This window comes from Geotrypetes seraphini, chromosome 1 (genome assembly GCF_902459505.1).
Source record: "Geotrypetes seraphini chromosome 1, aGeoSer1.1, whole genome shotgun sequence".
NCBI classification, from domain to species: domain Eukaryota; kingdom Metazoa; phylum Chordata; class Amphibia; order Gymnophiona; family Dermophiidae; genus Geotrypetes; species Geotrypetes seraphini.
Window position 1 is genome coordinate 389605799 of NC_047084.1, and position 14058 is coordinate 389619856.

At 42.4% G+C, this 14058-nt stretch overlaps 1 protein-coding gene across 4 annotated transcripts in view; it reads right to left on the bottom strand.

The window, feature by feature from the left end:
- The window catches only part of ZCCHC7 (zinc finger CCHC-type containing 7), a 489275-nt gene that overhangs the window by 233188 nt on the left and 242029 nt on the right, over positions 1 to 14058 (bottom strand). For all 4 annotated transcript variants that reach the window (XM_033917137.1, XM_033917162.1, XM_033917145.1 and 1 more), the window contains exon 4: positions 12808 to 12930. In XM_033917137.1, coding sequence (XP_033773028.1) covers positions 12808 to 12930 — 123 coding nt within the window. The remainder of the gene's footprint in view (positions 1 to 12807; positions 12931 to 14058) is intronic.

The window sequence follows — 14058 nt, forward strand, 5'->3', positions numbered from 1 at the left end:
TCCTGGTTGACATGACATGCCAAAACGACCTTTGGTAGAAAGGAAGGAACGGTGTGTAAAGACACCCCTCTTTCTGTGATTCTGAGGAAAGGCTCTCTACAAGATAACATAGTTCTGAAATTCTTCTTGCCGAAGTGATCATGACCAAGAAAACTGTCCTCAAGGTTAGATCCATAATAGACAACTCTGACAAAGGTCCATATACCGTTTTAGTGAGGGCCAGTAACATAATGTTGAGATTCCATGTAGGTACCAGCTGCCACACTGGAGGGTGGAGCCCGAGAGCTCTCTTCAAGAACCTGGACACATCTGGATGAGAGGCCAAAGACCTTAGGTTCATTTGAGCTCTGTAACATGAAAGACCAGCTATTTGAATCTTGAGAGATCTTAACACCAGTCCCTTCTCTAGACCTTCCTAAAAAATAAAACAGGACTTTGGAATTGGGAGCCCATAAGGGATCTAACTGCTACTCTTTACACCAGAGCTGAAAAAGTTTCCACATTTTTTCATAGGTCACTATAGTTCCTGGCTTCTTCGATTATGGAAGTGTTGTGATAACCATTCTGAATATTTCATTTGTGCTAAGGCTGAACGCTCAACAGCCATGCCATCAGCCCAAAGTGTTCTGGATTCTCTAGGGCTATGGGCCCCTGGGACTTAAGATCCTGGTGCAGCAGTAGTTTGAGACAGTTGTCTCGCTGCAACCGGACTAGATCTATGTACCAAGGATGACATTGACAATCTGAGACCACCAGGACTAACAATCCTTGATAGATCGCTATCCTGTGAAGGACCCAGCCTATCATCAACCATGGAGGAACACATACAGGAGCCTGTTTACTGGCCAAGGTTGTACTAGAGTGTCTATGTTAATGCTTCCTAGCTCTGACCTTCGACTGAACAAATAAGGAGTTTTCTTGTTGTCTGCTGAAGCTATGAGATTGAATGTTGGCTATTTCCAGAATTTCACAATACAGTTGAATGCTCTCTGGGACAAGGACCATTCCCATAGATCCAGAGTGAGATAATCAGCTTAGACAGTGTCTGCTCCTGCTATATGAGCTGCTGTGATGGCCTGCAGATGGGCTTCCACCCACTGAAAAAGCAACTGAGCCTCCATCTGCAATGAAGCACTCTTGGTTCTCCCTTGTCTGTTGATGTACACCACAGCTGTAGCATTGTCAGAGAAGACCTCAACTGTTTTGCCTTTTAGCCATGCATGGAAGAACCGTAGAGCCAACCAAATGACTCAACTCTACTGATGAACCATGCCCTCTGTGAGGGCAACCAATGCCTTTATACTGGATGACCCTTGCAATGACACCCCCACCCCCAGATGTAAAGACTGACATCTATCGTGAGGATCATCCAATACCCTTTATGGAGAGGAAGGCCTCTGAATAATAACTCCGGCTGGAGCTACCACTGAAGATTCTGGTGCGCTTTCACCATCCAGGCTAACTGTCTGGAGAGAGTCCTGAGGCGACAAACACACTAACAGTGCACTCTGCAAGGGACACAGTTGGGCTCTTGCTGATGGAATCACTTCTATTGTCGCTACCATGGAGCCAAGCACCTGCAGGTAAAGGTATTGGTAGCTCCAAAATCTCCAGGATCTGTCATCTGAGCTTCAGTTTGCATGGTTCTGGAAGAAAAACTCAGTCCTTTTCCATGTTGAACAGAACCCCCAAATACTCCAGACATTGAGTGGGTTCCAGGTGGCTCTTTGTGAAATGTATAATCCAACCCAGACCCAGCAGGAGTTGAATTGCCTGATACACTGCCCAATTACATTACATTAGAGATTTCTATTCCGCCATTGCCTTCGGTTCAAGGCGGATTACAAAAGAATTGCAATAAAGGTATTACATGAAGAAGATATCTGGTAATTTCTAGAAGAGATACGGGGTAGATGAGGTTGCTTTGGGGAATTGGGAAGGTATTAGGGAGTGGTATTGGGAAGGAGCTAGTGGTATTAAGTCGTTTGCAGGAATTTCTTGAAGATTAGAGTCTTTCAATGTTTTGTAGTCTGGGGTCATTGGTTGTCGAGTTTTGCTGCTTGTGTGGCTAGGAGGCCATCATATAGTTTTTTCGTTTGACTTTTTTGAATGGAGGGTACGTGGAGTGTGGGTTTTCCTATGTCTAATTGATGTAGTTCTATCTTAGATGGCGCTCTAATCAGCCAATTGTCCAAGTATGGATGAATTTGGATGCATGATTTGCACAGATGCACTGCTACTGCTGCCGCCACCATTATTTTGGTACAGGTGCAAGGTGCTGTTGCCAAGCCGATGGGCAGTGCTGAAAAATGAAAATGGTTCTCTAGCACATGGAATTGGAGGAACCTCCTGTGACCTGGGGAAGATGGATATATGCAGCTAAGCCTCTGTTAAATCCAGCAATGCCAAAAATTCACCCAGAGACACTGAGGCAATGACCAATCTCACCATTTCCATCCAGAGCCTGGAAACCTTTAATGCTGCATTCACTGACTTGAGATCCAGGATTGGTCTCCAATCTTCTGAGTCTTTCTTGGGCATGATAAAGTATATTGAGTGTCTGCCTGAGCAAGAGCCTGCGGCTGGCACCACCTTTATGGCTCCAATTTGTAACAGCTTTTGCACAGTCACTCTGACCTTGACTTCTTTCTCTGGTCTTCCTGCCAGAGTCCAGAAAGCTGTCCAGGAGGGGACAACAGAATTTGAGTTTGTTCAGTACTTATTGGTCTGATGAAATTTGTGCCCAAGTCTCCCAGAACTCCGAGAGTCTCCCTCCTATGCTGGGTATCTCAGAGGTCGACCTGGTGCCATTTGGACTTCTTAGAATTTGTAATGGAGTGATGAATATGATGGAGGAAGAGCCACATTTAGAAGCTCTTCTACAGCCCCCAAACCTCTGTCTAGAACCTTGGAAGGACCTTTGGGATGAGCAGCCCACAGACCCTTAAAACAATTTTCTATAGCCACGAAAGGAACCACGACTGGAACTACCGGTAACTCATGGCTTACTGTCTTGCAAGAACTTGGGACAACAATCCATCATGCTGGTCAAGTCATCCATTCTTTTAACACAAAGCATCTGACCCTTAAAAGGGAGCTTGCTCAAGATGGCCTTCAACGCCGAATCTCCCACCCACTGCATTTTGCAGGCGGAGATTGAATATCCTGACACTTTACTCATGAGCCTGAGCATGTCACAGTGTCTACCACATAGTCTACCCCAGCCAGTACCACAGAAGGGCACCATGTCCCCTCTGCAACCAGATTCTGGCATAGCAACTTATGGCAGGCCTGCATCCCAAAGGAAGCCACTGCCACAGATTTAAGGTCTAATGCCAATGCCTCAAATTGCTGTTTGAGGACTAAGTCCACCCTGCGATCCTGAGAATCCTTAAGGATTACTCCACTTTCACTAGGCAGAGAATTTTTTTAAGTAACTTGAGCCACCTGAAAATCCACCTTAGGTAGAATAAATAAATGCTGAAAATCAGAAGCCAAGGGATTCTGATTTTTATCATTGCCATGCTTACTTTGTGGAGGTAAACCCCTCTAAGACCTCTAAATCCCTTATACTGAGCCAACTTGACTATTGTAATATAGCCTATCTGGCAATCTCCCAGAAGAACTTGCAACGATTACAACTGGTGCAAAACGCGGTGATCAGGCTGATTTTGGGTCTGAAAAGTTTCACCATGTAACTCCTTCCTACTGACTCCTGCATTGGCTGCCGATGGAGGCACGTGTGAAGTTTAAATTTGGATGTTTCTGCTTTAAGGTACTTTTCGGCCCAGCCCCCAGATATATAACTGACCTTTTCTCTTTCTCAACCAATTGACTTAAGAGAAGCTCAAACTTGAATTTTGCTTCTCCACCGGTTAAAGGATGTAAATTTAAAATACATTATCAATATCTCTTCTCAGGCAGCATTATGGGGTAAAGATCTGAAACAATTACTCATGCCTGCAAATACTTATGGGGGATTTAGGAGACACCTAAAAACATATTTGTTCCTTAAGTACTTAGGCAGCTACACTGAACAATCTTTCCCCACAATAACTGACCTCTAAATCTCTTCTAATTGATGCTCACTGGTTACCGGTCGAACATCGAATTAACTATAAAATCTTGTTATTAACTTTTACTACTAAATCACTCAATCAACCAGCATTTATTGATCAACTTCTTACTCCTTATCACCCAGCTAGATCTCTTCGTTCCACATCGCAGAATCTTTTAATTGTCCCATCTCTCAAATCGATCAACACTTTGAGATCCAATAATTTTGCTGTTACTGCTCCTACCCTTTGGAACTCATTGCCTCCCCATTTGCGGATGGAACCCTCTCTTAAACAATTTAAAGCTAAACTCAAAACTTTTTTATTTGAGGATGCTTTCGGATAAAACTGTCCTTTTAAGGACTAAACAATCGTCAGTCTTTCCCTTCCTACTGTTTTTTCCCTTTTAAATGTACTTTATCTTAAATATTGTAGTTCTACCCTTTTCCCTATTTGTGTGGAGTTTACTTTTCTGTCTTCAGTGGTTTTTCGTTTGTGTAATTTTTAATGATTTTCCCTTTTTATTATTGCTCTACACCGCCTGAAATTTGTATAAGTGGTATAACAAACTTTTTAATAAACTTGAAACTTGATCTTAACTCCGAGTACTATTCATCTGTAACTTCTAATCATTGTAAACTGCATAGAACTCCACAGTCCTGCGGTATATAAACTGTTGTTGTTATTATTATTTTATTATTATTAAGACTAACCACCTGACACATAAACAACTCTTTATGCTTATGGTAAGCTGCATACATCAAGGTCACAAAATCAGGGTCAAAGACCTGACTTGGGACCTCCGAGGACCTCTACCTATCAACCATACGTCTCCTCTCAAGGTAAGGGGCATCTGCGCAAAAGCAAGCTTTCTGCACCTCATGACCCATGAAATGACCAGAGGGCTTCCATCCCACCCCCACGTGCCTTGCAGCACATGGTAAAAGGGCACTCCTCTTCTGACTATCTAGCACAAATTTGGCATGATGTGGGGTCTTCTCTCTCCTTGCAGATTCCAACCTCTTCTCCCTCTATCCCACAGCCTTTCCTCATTTGAAGTCCACTCCATCCTCCTATTCACTCCTTTACTTCTGCGAATAGCGGTCATTTATCATCCCCCTAACAAGTCCCCTTCCTCCTTTCTCACTGAATTTGATTCCTGGCTTTTGGGCTTCCTTGAGTCATCTTCTCCCTCCCTCATTCTTGGGGATTTCAACTTTCGCCCTGATGATCTCACCAAGTATGCTTCTATGTTTCTTGCCTTAACCTCCTCATTTGCCTTCCAGCTTTGCTCCACAACCCCCACTCAACAGGGTGGCCACTGCCTTGATCTTGTCTTTTTCTCTAACTGCTCTCTCTCTAACTGGAGGAGTTGCCGTACAATGAGAGGCTAGAGAAACTGGGCCTCTTCTCCCTTGAAAAGAGGAGACGCTGCGGCAGCGTTTTAGCACCATGGGAGCAAAATTGGAAGTTCAAAATTACTGAAAATAGAATTTTAGAGGTGGGGACCCTTGGAACACCCTCAGAAACAATTGGTTTTGTTGAGTTTAGACCCACCCTGATTTTTCCATAGATAGTAATGAGCTGTACTCACACATCTGGCATGTGCTATGCCTGCATCAACTTCTCACTGCAGCTGGAAATGGAGAAGGAATTTCTGCTTTAGACAAGCAAGGATAGCTCCAGCTGCTTGTCTCTTTGGGCTGCCTTTTGTTCAGGTTCCAAAAATCCGAAAGCCTTGACCCCTCATGCTCCCACAATTCTTCGGTGGGACTGCAGCCCACAGTCAGTCATGGGGTCAAATCAGTCTGCACTCAAGCACCTGACTCCACAGGGGTGAGCACTAGTGCTGCCCGATTCACGATTCGAATCGGTTCACGGATTCACTTCGGGTGAATCGATTCGAATCGATTAAAAAAAAAAAAGGTTCCTGATTTGGATGACCCTCCCCCCTTGCCCCCTAAAGCAGGAGCAGCAGCGCTGCTCTTGCTGGCTGGCCGGCCGCTGACACACCTGCTTTAGAGGGCAAGGGGGGAGGGTCAGTCGGGAAGTGCTGCTGTCCGACTTCTACCCCGGCATCCGTTTCCCCCCCTCCCCGGGTTCGGCTCCCCCCCTTGCCTCCTGCTTCCCCTCCTGGCCTCCCCGCACCGTTTACCTTTGAGGAGGAGCCTGCAGACAAGATCATGGTGCCAGCGATCTTTGCATTGCTTCTGAGCTGTTTCCTCTGCCGCGATCCTGCCTCTGATGTCAGAGGAGGGGCGGAACCGTGGCAGAGGAAACAGTTCAGAAGCTATGCAAAGATCGCTGGCATTGCCATCTTGTCTGCAGGCTCCTCCCCAAAGGTAAACGGTACGGGGAGGCCAGGGGGGAAGCCGGACACCAATGGGAATACGCAGGCCTTCTGGGGGGGAGGGGGAGTGAGCAGTCCTTCGGGGTGGGGGGTGGGACTGGCCTTCAGGGGGGACAGGCAGGCAGGCTTTCAGGGGTGGGATGCAGGCCTTTAATAATAATAATAACTTTATTCTTCTATACTGCCACAATCTTGCGACTTCTAGGTGGTTTACAATCAAGAGAGCTGGATATTCAGCGAAATACAGTAAGCAGATATTCAGAGGAAATATAGAGAGCAGAGACCTTAAGAGGCAATAGTACAGAAATACAATTTGCTGAACAAAATTATAAGATGTACATTTTAGTAGGTGATGTCCGACTGGGCTTGTTGGGAATAAATAGCAATGTAAAATTACGATAAGAGGAAGATAACAGATTATATATATATAACAGTGCTGTGAATTCTGGTGGGATAGGGAGGGGGGAGGGTAGAGCGGGTCAATTGTTTAGGTATTTCTGGAACAGGTATGTTTTTAGGCATTTCCTAAATTCCCTGTAAGTAGTTAGCGAAAACAGTTGGTCTAGGTCTTTGCCCCATAGGGCTGCTTGGTGAGAGAGAAAGTGTTCATGGTATTTTTTCATTTTGCAGCCTCTAACTGGAGGGGAAATGAATTTAGAGTGTGTGTTTCTTTTGAGTTTGTTGTTAGAGAATGAGAAAAGGTCCGTTATGTACTTGGGGGTAAGGCCGTATAGTACTTTGAAGCAGAGACAGGCAAATTTAAACCTTACTCGGGCTTCCGTTGGTAGCCAGTGCATCTGCCGATAGTAGGGTGTCATTTGGTCGAATTTCTTTAGCCCGAAGATAAGTCTGACCGCAGTATTTTGCATTATTTGGAGACGTCTCATATTCTTTTGTGAGATTGCTAGATAGGCGATGTTGCAGTAGTCGAGTTGACTCAGTATGAGGGTTTGCACTATGATTCTGAATGTTGACGTATCGAAGTATGATTTAATGGTTCTGAGTTTCCAGAGAGTAAGGAAACCTTTTCTGAATAGGGAATCCACTTGTTCCTTCATTGTTAGGCATTGGTCTAGAGTAACTCCTAGTATCTACATGGTGGGCTGGATAGGGTAGTTGAGTTTATTGATGCATAATGGGGTTTTATTGTCAAGCGGGTGAGGGGAGGCAACGAAGAATTTTGTTTTTTTCTGGGTTGAGTTTGAGCTTGAAGTCTGTCATCCATTGTTCCATCTCGTTTATGGCATCGGATGCTTTGGGAATGGTTTCTGAGATAGAGTTGGCGAATGAGATGATGATCGTAAAGTTGTCTGCGTAGCTGAATAGTTTTATTTCTAGTTGGGTTAGTTTCACACCTAAAGAGGACATGTAGATATTGAAAAGCAGTGGGGATAGCGGTGACCCTTGTGGCACTCCGGATGAGTTGCTCCAGGTGTCGGAGTGATCGTTGTTAAAGTGTACCTGGTAAGAACGGGATGTGAGGAAGCCACGAAACCAGTTTAATACCTCAGCTCTGATACCAATGGCGTCTAAGCATTGCATCATTTTAATGGGGGCACAAGCCTTCAAGGGGGGGGAGACAGGCCTTCAGGGGGGACAGGCAGGCCTTTAGGGGTGGGGTGCAGGCCTTCAGGGGGAGGTGCAGGCCTTCAGCGGGGACAGACCTTCAGGGGAGGGGGGCCCTGGTGTAGAAGTACACGGAGGGAGGGAGGGAAGGGGTGGTTCAAAGTGACTTGCATATGCCTGACTTTGGGGGGAAAAATAATGGGTCTGAAAATAGAGAAGAGGGAGAGAGATAATGGACAATGGGATTTAGGGAGGGAAGAAACAGAAAGGGAGATTAGTTGGACACAAGGGATGGTGGGGAGGGGGATAGAGATACTGGATAGGAGGGTAATTGGGAAAAGAAAGGGAGAGATGGTGGACCCTGGGGTGGTGGGAAAGGAGGGAGAGATGCTGGATGAAAGGGTAGTTAAGAAAAGTTGGATCTGTGGAGGGAAGGTGAAAAAAAGGAAATATGCCAGACCTCCTGGGGAGGGAAGGGAAACGGAAGGGGAGGACAGAGATGGCAGATAGATGGTTAACATGCAGAAAGAAGGAGACCCTGGCAAGCAAGTTATCAGAAGACAACCAGAGCCTGGAACCATCAAGATTTGAATAATGACCAGACAACAAAAGGTAGAAAAACTAATTTTATTTTCTGTTTTGTGATTACAATATGTCAGTTTTGAAACGTGTATCTTGCCAGAGCTGGTGTCAGACCGCAAATGTGAGCTAGGATTTAACAGAGAGAGGAAAAGTCTTTTTTGTTTGTTTATTTTGTTTACACCACAGTGCCAGTGTGGTTAGGAAAAGGCAAAGGGGGTGAAGAGGCTATAAAATAAACCCACCAGGATGTTTGGAAAAAAAACACCCAATTGGGCAGGAAAATCGAATCGAGAAACCAATTCCATAGGCTGAATCGAATTGAATTTTTTTTTCCTGAATCGGGCAGCACTAGTGAGCACCGTACCCAGAGGACCTAGCCCTGAGCTCCCAAGTATTAATGCAGGTTGGCCAGGCAGGTGCTCTTTTTTTAAAAGTGTGGCCCTCCTGGCTACAGACCCCAATGTCTAGCCCTTCTTTCAGACAAAGCTGTCCAAGGACTACTGGGAACCTCTTAGCACAGGGAGGTCTTGAAAAATATCAGATAAATCCTGAAAATAAAAAGTCTAGTGCACAGCAAATGAAATGGCATCTCAACTCACCTGCAGAAGGACAAGGTGACAAGGACAAGGAGGACAAGGTGCACTGCCCAGAGAGATAAGGGGGAGGAGAGAATAAAATGATTGATGTCTTCTGCAAGTAACTCGCAAGTTGAAGTCCTTAACCCATCCGTAAGGAATCGTATGTTATTTGCACAGGAAAAGATCAATAGTCAAAAAACTCCATAAACCAAACAGCCGATTAGCAGCAGTATAGTAGAGTCCCAAAAACATAGTTTAGTAACAAATTCAAAAAATATGCAATGAAGACAGACAACTTAGCTGTATAATTCACCAAACTGTCATCCCTCAGTGGCTTTACTCCACTATATTCATTCACACCATTCAGTTCAACTGTGTTCAAACAGAATATCCAGCATTGTTCTTTCTGTCTCTACCACTTTGAAATGTCACCCCCTATGTACCGACATCAACTGCTCTACAACCACACATATCAAGCTGTCAAATTCATGTAGAAAACTGGAACGCACCCTCCAGGGATTCAAGACAAAGTTAGACAAGTTCCTGCTGCACCAGAATGTACACAGGTAGGGCTAGTCTCAGTTAGGGTGCTGGTCTTTGACCAAAGGCCGCCGCGTGAGCGGACTGCTGGGCACGATGGACCACTGGTCTGACCCAACAGCGGCAATTCTTATGTTCTTATTAAACTATAAATAACATCAAATTAAAGCTTCCTTTAATTTTGTATTTTTACACAGCAGCAGTGTTCAATCTACATTGGATATTTTGTTTGGACACAGTTGAACCAAATGGTATAAAATCATCTGTAAAATGGAATGTGGCATTAAAAATAAGCTTATGTGGGTTGTTAAAGCAATTTGTGTTTGACAGAATATTGTGAAATCCGATTAGTTGAGCATATACTAGGCTAGGGGTATGAAATGAAGCTATGAAGTACATTCTCCCTTCTATATTTGCAGGGGTTAGGCGAACAGCTCGCTTATGAATACTATGTATTCACAAATAACTTTAGGGGCCTCCCAAGCCTTAACTTCTACCCCCCTCCCAGACCCCTCCACATCTTACCTTAAAGCCCTGGTGGTCTAGCGATGAAGCAGAACAGGAACGATCTTCCTACACTCCTGCCCCATAAAAGCCAAAATGGATGTTACGCATTCCCGAGGTCTTGTGAGACTGCCAAGGGAACTTGTGGCAGCCATTTTTGTTGTTGGGAAATCTTGATTTTCAAAGAATACAAATTCCAATATTTATGTACATATTAGGGCTGTACATCGATTACAATTTTTAAATGCATGATTAATCGTGATTAAAATTTTTATTTGCACGATTAATCATGTGATTAAAAGATGCTTGCAGCAGCTTATTTCTCCCCTTCCTTCCTTCCCCTCAGCCCCCCTTGTTCAATATCTCTCCCTCTATTCTCCCCACTCCCCTCTGTAGGCATCATCTCTCTTCTTTGTTCCATCTCCTATTTTTTAAAAAAGTTTCTTATACATAGGATCTTTAAAAGGTTTCTGCACTTTTATTTTTTTAAACACTATTTATTAAATATCTCAAAAGCAAATTAAATCACTTTTCCACATAATCACCCTATTTTGCGATACATTTTTCCCAGTGTCCAGAAAAGAATGTTTTTGGTTGAGCACATAGCCACTGATGCACTGATGCACTGCTGCTTTCACATCGCCATCACAGGAAAATCTTCTGCCCCTTAAACTTCGAGTGATCCAAAAAGGTGGAAATCAGATGGCACTAAATCTGGACTGTATGCTGGATCTTCAATGACTTCCTACTTCAATTCTCTGAGTGTTTCCGATATGCGGGCTGTAGTGTGGGGGGCATGCAACAATACGACGCCCTTTCACAGTGTTCTTTCTTTTTATTTTTATTTTTTGAGTGGATAGCGGGTTTCAGCTCTGTTTGAAGCATGTCACAATAGGTTGCACTAGTGACACTTGTTCCTCTTTCGTGGTAGGTTTCAAGAATAGGCTCTTAAGATTCCCAGAAGACTGTCTTGAATTTCTTCATCACAGGAGATGATGGATGTTTCCAATGCGTACTCTGCCGCTTGCTTTCTGGTTCATAGTGGTGAACCCACGTTTTATCATCAGTTCAAGTTTATCCAGTTTATTAGGATTTTATATACCACCTATCAAGGTTATCTAAGCAGTTTTACAATCAGATACTCAAGCATCAGTGACTATCTACTGCAGAAAGTTTTCACCTTCTTCTTGATAACCAGACCAAGTGTCAGGAACAAATGTCTGAGCACTTCTGCTCCTCCTCCTTAGGCACCCACATTATGGAAGTTAAGGGAATACGCAAATCCAACCCTGACATTAAGCTTTTCACGAATCAGTTCCAGGGCTCTTTCTTCACTCTGCGTGACAGTGGCTGTTGTTGGATGTCCAGAGCGCTCTGCATCACTAACATTTGTACAGCCATTTTCAAATATTTCTATCTACTCATAGATGACTCTATGAGAGAGACCTTTGTCCCCATATTGAGCACACAGAAAGCGATTAATTTCTGCTCCCAGTATATCTTCTGCCCACAAAAAATGTACAACAGATTGTTGTTCCTCTGTGGTGCAAATTGTAAATTTAGCAGCCACTTCACCACAGCGTAACAGCTCTCCCACTTCCTGCAAGGTGCTCCGACTTGCCTAAGTACTCACATGACATTCTACCATTTCTCCTGCCCCAACCATTCCCTGTGAAAATATGTGTGTAGAAACTTCCTGAAGAACCCACGAACAATATGAACAGCATATGCCCTCCTTTTCTCTGTCCTCTAAAATCATCTGTCCACTCCTTTATTACCCTCTGATCTTCCACCCACCCATCTGCCTTCTCCTTCTCTGCCCTCTCTCCCCTTCAACCTACATCTGGTCTCTCTCTTCCACTGTAGGAAAAATCCCCCCCACCCCACCAAAAAAAAGAGTACCAAATCAAACCAATAGTCCATTTAGTCTAGTATCCTGTTTCCAAAAGTGGCCTATCCAAGTCACATGTAACTGGTAGAATCCCAAAGTTCACAATAATCTGTAGCCCACATACCAACCAGGATGGTAAGATCCTAACCTTCAGAATATTTAGAATAGATTATTACTTTTTCTGTGCTTATAGTATATTAGTAGTGGAGCAGCTACTTGACTTATTCTTGACTGTGATTTTATTTTGTATTATCTTTTATCTTTAAATTCTTAATTCATAACTTGAATGTTTTATTGCTTGAGTAAACCATTTTGAATGAATTTGTTAAGGAAGATAGTATAAATACATATAAATAACTAAATATTAACCCAGCCCCAAGTAAGAATCAATAACTTACAAGTCATTTATTTTTAAGCATGCCTTAAAGATTACATACAAAGATTATTGTCCACTCAAAAATTATTTCAGAGTTACAGTCGGCTTCAGATTGTGATATACAGTAACAATCTTTAGAAATTCATTAAAGGGTCCTTTTACTAAGGCGCACAAACCAATTTAGCATGCACTAAATGATAAGGCACCCACAGAATATAATGGGCGCCTTAGCATGCGCTAATCTTTAGTGCGCGCTAAATCAGTTTGCGCGTCTTAGTAAAAGGACCCCTAAGTAAATTAAAAAGTTTAGGCTTTCTTAAAATGATGTGATTAGTGCAAAAAAAGCAAACAACCTTTCCACTCACCCTTGAAGCAGAACAATTTTTAGAAAGATGACCTTGTTTATCACAATTTCTGCATATAATATTTTTGTCTGCCATATAATATCTGTTAGCTTTTCTCAAAGGAACGTAATTACCAATCTGTGCCTGAAAAATTAAGAAAACAAGATAAAGTTACATACTATTGAAATAAAATGGGACTGTGGGGGCTTGATTTTATAATAGAATGCCTTGGATCTTTTTTGACTTTATTTTAAACATACAACATAGGTGCTAATATATATTTATTTATTTATTTTTTTAATTCTTTATTCATTTTAAAACTGACCAACAAGTGATTAATATTAAAACATTACATTACTAATAAAATATACGGCACTTGACATTCTTATACATATAATCCATTAAAGTAGAAATTATAACCCTTTCCCCCACCCAACAATTCTTCAATGAAAATTTTCATAATACATACAGAAATCCAATCATTAAATAAAAATATTAAATCATCCAATTTCCCCCCTCCCCCCAATAAAATACATGTATCCATCAGAAAGGAAAACGATGTTCATTCATTACAATAATTCTCTAATGGCTCCCAGATCTTTATAAAGTTGTTATAATTACCTTTCTGTACAGCAATTGCTCTTTCCATTTTAAAAATGTGACAAAGTGAATACCACCAAAATGAATAATTAAGATTTGTATAATTTTTCCAATTAGCCGTAATGTGCTGAATTGCCACCCCTATCATTATTAATAGAAGTTTGTTATTATAAGATGAAATTTGACTTTTTTTCCTCATAGCCATGCCAAACAGAATAGTATCATAAGACAAAGCAACATGATTTTCAAGTAAACGGTTAACCTGCGTCCAAATTGAATTCCAAAATAATTTAATACAGGGACAGTAAAAAACTAAATGATCCAATGTCCCTACTTCCAGATTACAATGCTAGCATTTATTTAATATATATATTTAATATATATTTCAAAATAGGCACCCAACCCAGAACCTACCCCAACTGCACATAAATGCCTATGCACATATTTACACCTGCTGTGAACAGTTGTATGCTATGGCAGTGTATCAAATTTTAATAAACATAATAAATATTAGCATGCATACGAGGTGTGATCAAAAAATAAGAGTGAATGTTTAAATAAAAAAATTACTACAGTAAAAGACACATTGCCATTAATCCCTCTCACTTCAAACACACTTATCCCATCATTCTTGCCACTTTCTGAAGCAGTTCTGGACGTCCTCTTTCGTGA